Source organism: Haliaeetus leucocephalus, unplaced genomic scaffold (genome assembly GCF_000737465.1).
Source record: "Haliaeetus leucocephalus isolate CR32 unplaced genomic scaffold, Haliaeetus_leucocephalus-4.0 Scaffold156, whole genome shotgun sequence".
NCBI classification, from domain to species: Eukaryota; Metazoa; Chordata; class Aves; order Accipitriformes; family Accipitridae; genus Haliaeetus; species Haliaeetus leucocephalus.
In genome coordinates this window covers 1,678,283-1,691,726 of record NW_010972592.1, presented here as the reverse complement: position 1 = coordinate 1,691,726, position 13,444 = coordinate 1,678,283, and the positions used below count along the sequence as shown (strand labels likewise).

At 42.3% G+C, this 13,444-nt stretch overlaps 1 protein-coding gene across 1 annotated transcript in view; it reads left to right on the top strand.

Annotated features, from left to right (window-relative positions):
- Window positions 1-1,135: 1,135 nt before the first annotated feature.
- The window catches only part of SLC30A10 (solute carrier family 30, member 10), a 19,130-nt gene continuing 6,821 nt past the window's right edge, over window positions 1,136-13,444 (top strand). Inside the window, exon 1 of the mRNA XM_010562159.1 lies at window positions 1,136-1,580. Coding sequence (XP_010560461.1) covers window positions 1,136-1,580 — 445 coding nt within the window. The remainder of the gene's footprint in view (window positions 1,581-13,444) is intronic.

The following is a 13,444-nucleotide window of genomic DNA, read 5'->3' as shown; positions in this document are numbered from 1 at the left end:
TATACAGATGGGCATTTCAAACAAAAACTGGATCGTAAACTTTTCAAGGAAGGCACCTGGTCTTGTCATCCATATTTCCTAGTGTGCTATTAGCAGCTAGGTTTCCTTCACTGTGGTTTGTGAGTGTGCATAAACTATGTGTACGCTTAAGAGCTCAACAGGTACTACAGTGAGTGACAAAAAATGTTACTGCGTCAGGTTCTTACTGTGCTCCAGAAATGGCACCAAGTACAAGCTAGGACTTCTGCAGCTCTTATTTCCCCCTTAACTTCTGGTTGTGCTTTCCCCAGATCTCTTCCTTGCAAGCATATGAGGATTACTTTGGGATTTTGAGATAGGCAGGGTTTTCTAAATGGGAAATAAACCATGTGCTTTGGGTTTATTGTTAAGGCTCAGCTTCCGTGTCTACTGGCTGCATATTTAGAAAATGGCCTCCAACTTTGCTCCATTTCCATGGGCAATGTTAAAATGTGCTAAAAGTACAAGCCGTTGAGAACTCTAGGTTGCTAAAATGGAAGATTAATTCAGTTGTCTTTGAAACTTGCTTTATGGACAACATGTTCAACAATCCTCACAGGCAGTTCACGTTTACCGTGCTCTTAAAAATAATGTCCAGCCAACATGGATTTCAAATGTCGTCTTCTACAGGCATGTAGTAGTATTTTCTCACTATTAAAGTTACTGGCAACAGAAATGGCTGAAACATACATCAGAGGAGAGATTTATGCAAAAGAAATGTCTTCTCTAGCTGCTTAAAATTCCGAGCCACCTTCTTATGCTCTCCTGTCTGGGCCTTACTCAGGTTTTTTTAGGACAGTGCCATTGGGCAGAGTAGCAAGTGCTGGTGCTCCTAGTAGTCTCCCTTGGTTTATTTTTGGTTTTGTAGGTAAAAAAAAAAAGCCTCCTGAGGGTGGAACCCCTGCAGGACTAGAGCCTTCAGGCTGCATTCACATGACAAATCTTGCTAAACTGCCCTTTAAACTGATTTATTGCTTTACTGCTTCCTATAAAAGTGGCTCCCACGCCGCGTGTGAGCAGCACTGACAGGTGAAGGGCAGAATCGCAGGCAGCGAGCTGCTCCTCACACAGCTCTTGTCCTGCAGAACCTCAGAGTAAGGGGAAGACAGCAGCAGAAATGGGCCGCTACTCGGGCAGGAGCAGCAGGCTCATCCTCATGTGCATGGTGAGCCTTGTGCTTTTTGCTGTCGAGATCTCAATAGCCTACGTTGGCAATTCTCTTTCCTTAGCTTCAGATGCCTTTGCTGTTTTCTCTCACTTGATCTCCATGATCATAGGTTTGTTCAGTGTTAGGTTCAGTGGTATCAGATGGCACAAGGCTAACACTTACGGCTTCAGCCGGGCAGATGTGCTGGGAGCTTTTGGCAACTCTGTTTTTGCCACCGCTCTGATGTTTAGCATCTTTGTTGAGGCAATCAAGAGGTTTATCAATCCTCAGAAGACTGAGAAAGCACTGCTCGTCCTCGCTGTCGGGATCGCAGGTCTGCTCTTCAATGTGTTCAGCTACGTTATCTTCATGGACTGCTGTTATTGTCGTGCACCCCAAGAAGACACGGAAACAGGTAAATAACCTGATGCGGTTGCTCATCGTTCCCAGCCCTCTATGCTTCTGCTTAATGACTTTTCTAGAGACTATTTACTGCTTCCCTGAGATGGGCGAGTAAAACGTTGTTTTCTTCATTCTGTTGTTAGCAAGGGTAATGGATTTTAAGCCTTAACCCATACATGTTTCCAGCTATCACCACATGTGTTTCTCAGCAGGTAACCTGTAATAAGCAGTGTATGCATTGACTTTCTAAAGCGTACAGTGATCTACAAAAGAAATTTTCTCCCTAATCTACTGGCTGGCAAACACAGGACAAAGTGTTCTACCACCCTAAGGACATACTTATTAGGAAATACCTAATACTGAAATACCAGTCATCCACAATCTCCACTCTCCATGTTTTAGTAATTCTGCTTAATTTTTGTCTAGGACGTGGTTATCTTTTGAGAAGTGCTCACAGTTTGTATGAGACAAAAGAATAGGTAAGGGCAAAAGGAGAGTCTCGGCCTTCCTTGATTTGGGGGTAAAAACTGTTTTGAGAATATTTAGATGCTGACTGAAAAACTTGTGAATACGGACCTGAAGTATTCTTTGCGGATGTTTGTTAACCTGTGCTTGGGACACTGTGCAGGGGAGAAACAGGGATACTCTGCTACATAAATCTTTTGCAGGAGGTTCTGTTGAGTGCGCAGAGGTTTAGCCTTTCAGTTTATTTTTCTTAGCATAGGGTTTTTAAATTTCTACATTTGGGAGGAGGAATGGGGACTGGTTTTATATTCCTGCAGAAACTATCTTACTTTATTTGACATAAAATACACGCAAGTTCTCTCTCTCTCTCTGTATGTATATATATACACATGCAAGCATATTTCTTAAAAACAGAAATATTTCAGTTGAGATAGGAACCAGACATTTGTGAAGTGCTAACTGGACATCCTGGGGGGAAAGCTCAGAGAACCTGTCTAATAAAGCAGCTGCTGTTATGTACTGCCCTAGGTGACGTAAGGTAAGTCTTATATTTGACTTTCAGGCTGGACAGGGCTTTGGAGCTAGATACTTAAAGTTTGTTAGTTTACATTTCAGTGTTCAGTGTGCTTTCTGTAGGACTTAAAGTGGAAAAGATTTCTGTTCATTATTAAAGGTACCTCCAGACAATACTGAAGCTTTAACTTTACTGGTGTGTGATACTAAAACCAGATCCACAACTTATTTTGCTGCCTGTTTGATTAGATGCCGAACTGTTTAAAATTTGAGCTGCTCTTAGACTAAAGTTGTGGTGGTACATAATTAACATGGGAAGTTAATGGGCTTTTATGTTAGGAACTGTTAGCGATTCCTGACAAAGTCTCTGTTTATGATGGCTTCTTGGAAAACAGCTTCCAAAGTTGTGCCTCTAGGTGAAGTCAGGGAGGAGGAACACATATATCAGCCCTTAAAACCAAAGGCAGAGAGTGTCAGGCAGTTTGGGAATTAACTGAAATTAATGGCAACTGCGTAGGTAAATGCCATTCTTGCTGGATTTCCAGGATCCTGTTCCTAACAACTCTCTGGGACAACACAACCATCCCTCCCTCTCCTACAGACTCCTGTCCAAATACCTGGCAACCCCACTTTGCTTTCAACTGAATTTCAGTTGCATAAGCCAGGGATGAGTTTTGTACCATCCCATAAACACAGTGTGTGGATTTGTCAGTGGTTTTGCCTCTCTATTTCTGGGACAGTGAACCTTCTCTGCTTGTGGTAATGCCTACAGGCAAGACAGTGCTATTTTATACTGTAGAGGGAATGCTCGTTTCTTCTGGACTTGATTTTATAAGATCAATTTATTTATAAATTTTAAGTAAAATTTCCACATTTATTTCCTCTAATTCTCTCTATATTCAACCTGAGTGGGATTTTTATTACATTTCTTTTAAAAGAAATGTTATTCCTGAAATAGCTGTACTCTGAAAAGTATACTTATATGCTTTATATATGTTTTATGTATATATTAAAACACATGAAAAAAGAGGGATTCCATCTCTCTCTTGTCATCCTGTGTATGAGGAAAAGATACTCTTTCCTGGAGATGGAAGTTAAGGCAAATTTTCTGGCACATCAGCGCCACTAGCAGAAATTCAAGTGGATGGACATGGTCTCTGAGTCCTGCTGGTGCAATCCAGCCGTCCACAGGCAATACCCTCGATGACACCCGAGCAATCTCCTGCCATCAGTGACGGTTCTCTGGAGGGTAAAGGTTTGTAGAGTACCCCTCTACCTCTTAGGCTTTCCAGGGAAGTGGGAGAGCTGCCTTCAAATCTCTGTTCCCCAAGTAGGGAATGGATTTAAACAGCCCTCTCCTCTCTTGTATGTGATTGTTTGCATCGCTTTGAAAAATACAAAGCAAAAAATAAAGAGAGCGGTTCAGTCATCTAGTGCTGTATTGTGAGCGCTGAGGGCAGTGGGAACATCTAAATCCACTGAAGCAAATTCTTCCACGTGTATTAGTACCACGATTAATTGCAATAGGCACCAGTTCATCTCAGTCCTCTGTTGCATCATCTACCGTCAGGGATGGAAGAATCTGCTGGTGGGTTTCCTGGGTGCTGCTGACAGCAGGGGCAGAGCGAGCCGTGCCTACGACGAGCGTTGATAGCCAAGTCTGAGATTCAGCGGACACAGGGGGTGGTGTTAGAGGTGCCAACCCAGCTCTCCATTGTTTTTCCTTGTTCTATTTCTGTACTCTTCGTTTAGCTCGTTGCAACATCCATGCTTCATGTTCTCATCTTAGTACAAATATTCTTGCTGAGCAAGCATAAATGTGTTGTTCCAAGTGGCCACCCCTGCTCACCCAGGCAGACCCAATTTCCCTCCTCCACCCATCGGCTGGGTTCGCTTTGCCTCTCACCCCTTACTCTTCTGTCCCTCCCCCTTCTCTTTTTTCTGATTCTTGCTACCCTTTTGCTCTGTGTCCAATATCCTAAGTCTTCATCTACTGCCATTCCCCTTTGCCTCTCTCCCACTCTCTCCATCATTCAAATTCCTGCCTGTCCCCTCTGCCAGCTGTAAGCACCCCTCTCTTCCGACCAGGTTAAATTAAGGTCTCCCTGCCCTCTAGGTCCATCTTTGCACTTGATTCAGGCAGCGTAGTTCCCCACGCTTCGTTAGGACTAAGAGGAGAGGTCAGCAAGAGTACAGGGAGGATGTGCTCCTGTTCTTTCTTTTGATGCTGGTCCAGAGCAGCTATTACAGGTATAAAATATTTCTACGCTCTCTGAAGGAACTGCAGTGTAGAGGTACTTGGGCCAGCTGGGCTGTGCATAGCAGCGTGGAGGGCAGCACAGACTAGTTATTGCTTCGACTTAAAATCCAGGAAATACTTGTTAAAACCTAGAAATATTAAAGTTTCCCTAAGAAACTTTTGCCAGAAATTAACATTCACAAAAGGTTTTTCTTACTGTTGCTGTTGGAAATGACAGAGCAGCTTTATACCAGAGTTTTCTGACAATTTTGAGGTCTTGTATCTTATGCAGAAAGTTTTGGCACAAAAATGAAGAATATGGTAAAGTAATAAGCAGCTGGAAAAAAAAAAATCCAGCTCTTATAATAAATACCAGACAGCTTTAATACTGGCCATAACCTTTATAGTCAATCATAAAAATACAGAAGCCTGTTTTACTGCACGTGGAGATCAGCTTACTCTTGTTTGTGTAGTTCAGTGTAATTGTCCCTTCCACTCATTTATATACAGTTTTAAACTGTTAGGGGGACCACAGTTTGAAAAGCACCACATTAGTCTGATTATAGTAATTCTCTGTTGTTTGTCTTGAGAAAATGAAGAAAGATTTAGCATGGAGGAAACACATTTATCCTGTCGTCTTGTGATCTGTACAGGGAGGTGAGGGGGAAGTAGGAAATGAAGATGTCACCCAGCCCAACCCGTCTCATGCTGAGCCACCCATAAAATGGCTGGGCTGTGAGAAACCACTCTCATCTTCTCATGAGAGGCCTCATGGTCTTCGCACAGTTCACAACCCATTAAATAAAACATGTTCTGTGTTAGCAGCCAAGCAGCTTGCTTTTATATTCTGGTAGGAGCAATTTAGCAGGCATGTGTGTGAGCTTTTTATGTGGTAACACTGTTGGGTCTTGATTCCCCTATCTCACTGTGCACCAGCAGCCTGCCCCTCAGATAAGAGGTGGCACGTAAGCTAGCAGTCACATAAATGGAAAACATACCTTCTTTCTCCTCCTGGACCTTATGCAGAGTGAGTTTGTTTATTCTGAGGCTTGCTGTGAAGCATATCTTTTTTTCCAGGCTTTTGTAAGTAGGAGAGATTTGGGGGTATACATGTGTGAATGAAGAGAGGCACTAGCTTTTACTGGCTGGCTGACTTGGGAAGGCTTTGTTGTTATAATATTCTGAACTCAGTTTTCACATCTGTCGTCGCAAACATACTGATTCCAGTGGAAGTGAGAACATTTATAGGCCAAAATAAGTGGATAAGCAGCTGTTTGACCCGTATCTTAATGCCACAGACCTTCCCAGTGGATACCTGGTGAGCAGAAGTGTGCAGGTATTGAAAAGCAATTGTAGTTGTAGCAGCGCTCTCTGGCTCAAAAGAACCAACAATCTACACTGCAGGAGACAAAAGTGCTCTGGGGATTAGAGATCCAGAATGGAGGATTTCAGTTTCTTAGCTTGTCAGTGTGAAGAATTTCATGATCACTTAGTTCACCTGCGTTTAAGAAGAGAAAAAGAAGTTCCCTGGTCTGAACAGGTTTCTCTCTCAAATGTACTGCTGAAAGGGTGCCAGACTATGCCAGCCTGATGGCTTGGAGACCTTTTTAAGGAATGGGGAAGGAACCCTGGGTGTAACACCTGTAACAACAAACCTCTGGCTTATTGTGCTTTTCACACCAGAAAAGCCTGAAAGCTTTTCCTCAAGATCAGCTTTACTACCTCTATTTGAACTCCCTTTTGAGTATATCTTCACCAGGTTGATACTAGTTTTCCCCGAAAGCACCAACCCTTCAGCCAAGACTTCATGCCAATCCATCCCCTGACTGCATTCATAGAGAGATGATTGTCGAATGCGCAGCACCGGAGTTTACCAACAGACAGTTGTTTCATTCATACGGTACGTCCTCATCCTCATGGATTTATGCTGCCTGCGTAGTGCACTGTGACATCCAGATCCAAGATAGTATGTATAAATGAAGGGACATATGCCTTATGCATTTATTTCCATAAATCCCAGAGGTGTTAGTGTGTTGGCATGCAGGTAACCAAAGCCTACTCTAACCAAATATTTAGATTTTCTGACTTTGATTTCTACAGCATTATCAGACGTAGCCCTCTCAAACGGAATAAAAAGGCCAAGAGAAATTCTCAAGGTGATTTTAAGTGTTTATCAGATACCCAAGACTGAACATGTATCTTTTCTGAAGGCTGCCTTCAGTTTAATAGTGTGCCAAATAATCCTCACTAAATTCTTCCAAAGCTTTTCTGAGCAGCTACCCTAAAGTTAGCCAGATCTGTGTTAACTTAATATTAGCTGAAGCTCTAATCCAGAGTCTTTAAGAAAGACAAGACAGATAGGGAGAGGCTGTGAAAGTTTATTAAGCAACATGCTTCACTAAATTTTCTTCAGACCTGTTTTGAATGCTTCCTTCTCTTAAAAGAAACCTCAGGAGATAATCTAAGGGAGAGAGATTTTACTTTCCCCAGTTGTTTTCAGTGAGAAAATTTTGCATCATAACAAGTAAAACCAAATGTTTTGGGGCTACTTTTTGGCCAAAATGGAAAGTGCAGAATGAAAATTTTAAGTCTAAGTAAAGCAAGCAAAGCGTGCCTGAATGCTTTATGCAACAGCATAAAGGTAAGATTAAAACTTCTGAACCTAGATTCCAACAGTACTAGTGCCAGCCACTGAACTTTGGGTAACTGCATGTGCTCTCAACCTTGAACCAATTTCATAGTAAAGGCATAGACAGACTTGAGTTACATCACAGTATCTGTGGTGAGTTGTAAGGAAATAAAAGGACTGTAAGATAACTGAGTTCAAAGTCATAAACAGTTTCAATACAATGGGGGTTTTTAAGGCTGACATGTTACATACGTTAACTGCAGTTGTTTCATTTAGATGGCTATTCTGCAGAGAGTTTGCTACAGGCACAGGTTTGGTATCAGCTTCAGCCTAGAAATGCTGCTGGGATATCAAATGATATGGATGGATAGCAAATTTTTGCAGTAGGACTCAATGTAATTTACAGTGATGAAATCAGTGAGTGGCTTTCTCCCCTTCATGTTCTTTGCAACATGTTTTGCTGCCTCCCGGTAGGGAAAGTTTATATGGGTGTGTATATATATATACACACACACATTTATACACACGCACACATTTATATGGGAAACTTAACAGAACTATGCTTTTTAAAAAGTGAATTATCAAGTAGTTGAAATATTCAGGGAAGCACTATCCAGGTGCCAGAGCAGATACTGAGTCGATATGTCTTAAAGTAGGTAAAAGGTTTCTTTATGCTAGATATTAAGAGCAGGGAATGGTGGTTTGTAACTAACAAGCTGAACAACCATCTTAAAAGAGAAAAAAAATCTAACAAAAAGAAGACAGTCCAGGCTAGGAACTATATAAACCCACAGGTTCATCATTCCAGATTGACCTACCAGTTTATTCAAGCCCTCTTTGGAAGGGCACGAAAAATACATTCTCCATGTCCGGCCAGCCTGTCGTCTCTCCCCAGGACAGCCACGGACTGTCATGAAGTGTCACAGCTGCGATTAAAAAAGCCAGGGCCATTCACCTCCGTACTCTGCCAAGGATGCCATTGTTAAAACTTTCGCCCAGACTGCTGAACTCTTGCTGGAGGGCTAACTTTTAGGCTTCTGCTCCCTGGATTGGAGCAGACCTAATGAACTGATTTCCCAGTTCTTCCACCCTTCAGCATATGCCAGAAAACCCATTTTCCTCCTGCAGGTATGGTTCTGAGCAGAATGAGAGGGAGATACAAATAAAATGAGCAAACAGTGAGGAACAAACCACCTGCAAACAGAATACTCTCATACTAACCATCTTCCACAACAAGGTCTGTTGGTCAGCGTTTTTGTGATTCATTTTGCGGTCAAATTTATCTGTGGTAGAAGCCAACCACGTTGCTTCAATTTAGATTTGCTACAAATTTGGCCTATCATTCCTAGTTTAAAGAAACAAGCTTCACAAGCTTCACGAGAACCTTCAGGGATGTCACCAGGTCTTGCTGGAATGAAGCTTAAAGGTCCACTCTCACCCACCCATTGCATTCAGGCTCTTACAGCTTGGGATGGTGCCTTGAAATGTAACGTGCCCAGAGTCAGCCTCAGCTTTTTAGTGCAAATGCAGTATTTTTCTCCCCACAGTCTTAAGGAGGCATGGACTCTTTTATCACGTTCAGTGATGTGTGAGCATTTGTTTCCTCATTCTCTAGTTTCTTCCAGATCATTCCTGAAATATCTTTTGTAAATCATTTTTATGATGGGTTAAAAAGTAATCTCTGCCAAGATTTGACAAGCAGGATGAAGAGTGATTTCTCTTAATTATAGTGTTCATAATTAGTTCTTTATTTTCATGATTTTTTTTTACTGTCCAAATTCTATCACACTACAAGGCTATGAGTGATCTTTTTTTTCATTCTTCATTCAGCAGCGGAAGAAAATTACCATTGTTACTGCCGTTACTGTTGTCATATTTCACAATAATACAGAGATACCTTATTTTCAAAGGCTGGTAATGGCTTCTCTGCAAGGAACAACTAAGTAGATTTTAACCCATCACCTTGAAAATGGATAACTTAAGGAGGGTGTGACAGAAGTCTGCAAAAGAGTGGTGTAGGGAAGGTCAATAGATGTTGAGTGTTTGTTCTGTCCTTTGATACAAGAACAAGGCTATATTAAGGATATATTAAATGTAACTGGCAGGATCCAGGTTCAAAACAGAGGAAGAGGTGATTCTTCACACCATGAGTAGATGTGTGGGGCTTGTTGCCAAGAGATGTTGAAGTCTACATCAGTGAGTGAAAAGCTGGACTAGTACATGGAAGAGAAATCCATTGAGGGCTACTAAATACAGATACCTAGCTCAGAAACTCGCTTGAGCTGAAAATACTTGAAGGATGGAAGAGTATTATGGGAAAGTATCCTATATAGTCACTCTGCTTTTACTGTTACCTAAGCATGCCCTTATAGCCACAGGTGGGGATAGCCTGTTGGCTGGAAGTTCTGACTGCTAATGGCTAAGTGTTAAAAATTAGTGTGTTGAGAACTTTAAAAACTTGCTACACAGAAATCTTGAAGCTTACAGGATGCTTTGCATCTTTGGGGTTCAGAAGGAAAGTTGTCTTGTTTGTAATAACTTACCAGTTCACAAGAATTTTATCAATTCCTGCTTCTGATAAGGAAACTGCAAGAACAGCTTTTCTAGCAGGATTGTAGCTGAAACTAAAGTTGGCAAATAATTCAGAAAACTAAGGTGTTGGACAACCTTTTCTGAACCTCCTAAGAGGGACTTGTTCAACTCAGCATAGTTAGAAACAGAAAGACTGGGATATTTAGGTTGATTGTTTCATTTAATAGTATGTAGCTTGCTCAGGCAATCTCAGTACCGGATGATTAAGTGGAACTGTAACATTACACTGTTGAATGTCTGCAGTCAGTGTAAAAGACACAAGGATGCTAAGCACGCTGCAAAACAATCAGAAACACGGTTCCTTTCTCAAAGGATTTGAGATCAAACGTTCTGATACCGCAAGTGGATCGGTGCAAGCAGAACAGTAGTGCCCACAAACGGGGAAGAGCCCGAGTGAAAACCCTGGTAATGGGGTCGGTGCCTCCTGCGTGCAGGATCAAGATTTTCTTTTGGACTATGTGGAAAAAGATCAAGGTGCAAAAGAGCTACGGGGATAACACACACTTTATTCTGAAGATTGAGCTAAATGAATTATTCTTGTTATTGAAAGCGACGACTTACCGAACAAGAATGATTAGTGTAGTGTTATTCAGATGACAGTTTTAGGAGTCATTTGTCTTGAAGTGATGCTGGTACCTGGACGGAGAGGGCCAGGGAGGCTTGTATGCGTAGTGGGGTGAGCAAAAGCTTGGATTTCCAAGAGGCTTTCTAAGCAGCCATAGCATGAAGGGAAAGGCCCTTGCGTGCATAAATAACTGGTCAGAAGACAAGAAACAGAAAGCAGGAGAGAATGATCAGTTCCATAAAAACGTTTGCCAAGTCTTCAGAAGACAAAAGTGAATCAAATGTGAGGCTTTACTCCTGGGAAAAGAGTAAAGGAGGTGGCAGTCAGGACCTTTGCTGTGCCTCTGGATGAACCTGTGGCTGACCTGTGTTTTGAAGACTGTGCAGGTTTTGTTCCCTCAGCTCCAAAAGCTGTAGATGGGAACTGGAAATAGCTCAGAGATGGACCTCTGGTCTAACCCAGCACAGACGTTGCTCTGTTCCTATGTCAGTGGAACAGACTCTCAGACTGACGCTGTAACACGAGAAGCAGACCGAGACGTGTGAGCTTGACAGGCAGAAGAAGGAGGAATCAGTGGATCAGCAGACACAGCTTCAGAGCTGAGGCTCTGAACAGGTACTGCTTCTGACTTCTTCAGTGAGTCATCTGTAATAGCGCTCCATGTCAGAGGGCTTAGTCACAGCCTTATTTGCTGAAAATAATATTTTTAGCACTATTTCTTCAAAATAACTGTGATACTTTTATGTTTTTGAAGTGGGTTCAGGGCTATGACATGTTATTTTTTTCCAAAGAGAATTAATGTATTTTTTGCACAGGAGGATTAATAATGTTCCAGCTACTGTATTATACATCCTCCTAAAATAAGAACTACTGGAAATTCTTTTCAGTTCTCTGCAGGTGCAACGAGCTGGGCTTCAGTGAATTTATTTTGATTGTAAGTGAAGTGCCAGAGGCAGAATTTTCTATTGTTAATTATAGTAAAGAAGATATAGTCTGTCATTTTAAAGTTTATATCTAATAGACTATTTAACTTCCTATAACTCTTATATATTTTTTTTTCTTCTTGTTCTATCTGTGTCACACTGATTTTTATTTGGCACAACTGTTTAAAATCTGTCACCTTATGTGGGTTGATGTAATTACAGAACTGAAATGTGTCTTGATGTAAACTGTGCTCTCTGCTCCCACTGTCGTGTTTGTCTTTATGGTAGGGTTCTTTCCAATACATTTATTTTTATGCATTTGTTAATTTGAATATTGCAGGGTACTTTCATTGCTTGGGCACTGAATGTGTGAAGGACATGCACAAGAATCTCCAGCTAATTGGGAATTGTGTGTGTTAATCCTTGCAGATATATGGGAGATTATCCCCTGAATGACTATTTAAGTGCACTCCAGAGGTTAAGATACATCTTGAGTTATATGCAAGAAAGGCTTTGGTTGTGTACACAGAATTTAGGTGGAATTGAGAGGCCTCATTTAAAAGATGTATTCAAGCAAGGGATCAAACTCAATTAGCAGCAGTAACAATGAAATTGCTTCAGAGTTAGAATACGGAGGAAATTCCGGAGGCCTTTAATGAATTTCTGGTTGTAGAGAACAACACCTTTGGTTGTGTGCTGGTTTTGGCTGGGGTAGAGTTAATTTTCTTCATAGTAGCTGGTATGGGGCTGTGTTTTGGATTTGTGCTGGAAACAGTGCTGATGACACAGGGATGTTTTCCTTACTGCTGAGCAGTGCTTACCCAGAGCCAAGGGCTTTTCTGCTCCTCACCCCACCCCACCAGTGAGGAGGCTGGGGGGGCACAAGGAGTTGGGAGGGGACACAGCCAGGACAGCTGACCCCAACTGACCACAGGGATATCCCAGACCATATGATGTCATGCTCAGCAGATAAAGCTGGGGGAAGAAGAAGGAAGGGGGGGATGTTTAGAGCGATGGCGTTTGTCTTCCCAAGTCACGGTTAGGCGTGCTGGAGCCCTGCTTTCCTGGAGATGGCTGAACACCTGCCTGCCCATGGGAAGTGGGGAAGGAATTCCGTGTTTTGCTTTGCTTGTGTGCGTGGCTTTTGCTTTCCCTATTAAACTGTCTTTATCACAACCCAGGAGTTTTCTCACTTTTACCCTTCTGATTCTCTCCCCCATCCCATTGAGGTGGAGTGAGTGAGCGGCTGTGTGGGGCTTAGTTACCAGCTGGGGTTAAACCACAACAGGTAGGAGGGACATGATCGTGTTCCCTGGCCATGCCGGTTTATTATCTGATAGCGATGTATGCTTTGTCAAGTGTGGTGAAATATTTGATGGGGCACTTCAGTGTGAATTGTAGGTGCTGAAGCAGTAACTCCCGCACTGGTGTGCCTCTTGCATAATTGAAATACTTCAGACTCTCGCAGGATATAATTTTAAGGAAGTTATTTTCTTTAGGTCTTACGGCTTTTATTTAAGTTTGTTATTTTGGGGCCCAGTTCTGTTATTGAGAACCCCAGAGCTGAGGATGACTTAGTTTCCCAGCACCTCCTTTGGTTATTCAGTTGCTCCCATCCTCTCGAAATGCTGCATTAGCAGTCCGGCTCTGTTCTTTTTCCACTTGCGTGCAGGGCTGTCACTTTCCCAAGAACTGTCATAACAACAGCAACAAGAAATAAACCTGCAAATACAAGGCAGAGGTTTAGTCGCTTTATTAAGCTTCTGGCAGACTGTTCTGAGGGTTAAAAAGAAGCATGAAACTATTTTTCTGGTAGGACGATGACAGATTGATGCACGCTTAGGTCCTATTTTGACACACCTTCCCGAGGGCTAGCAGCAGGAAACTACCTGGTTCGGTAGGTGGCACTCTGTCCTCTGACTTGGCACCGCAGCCACCGCCGAAGGGCCAA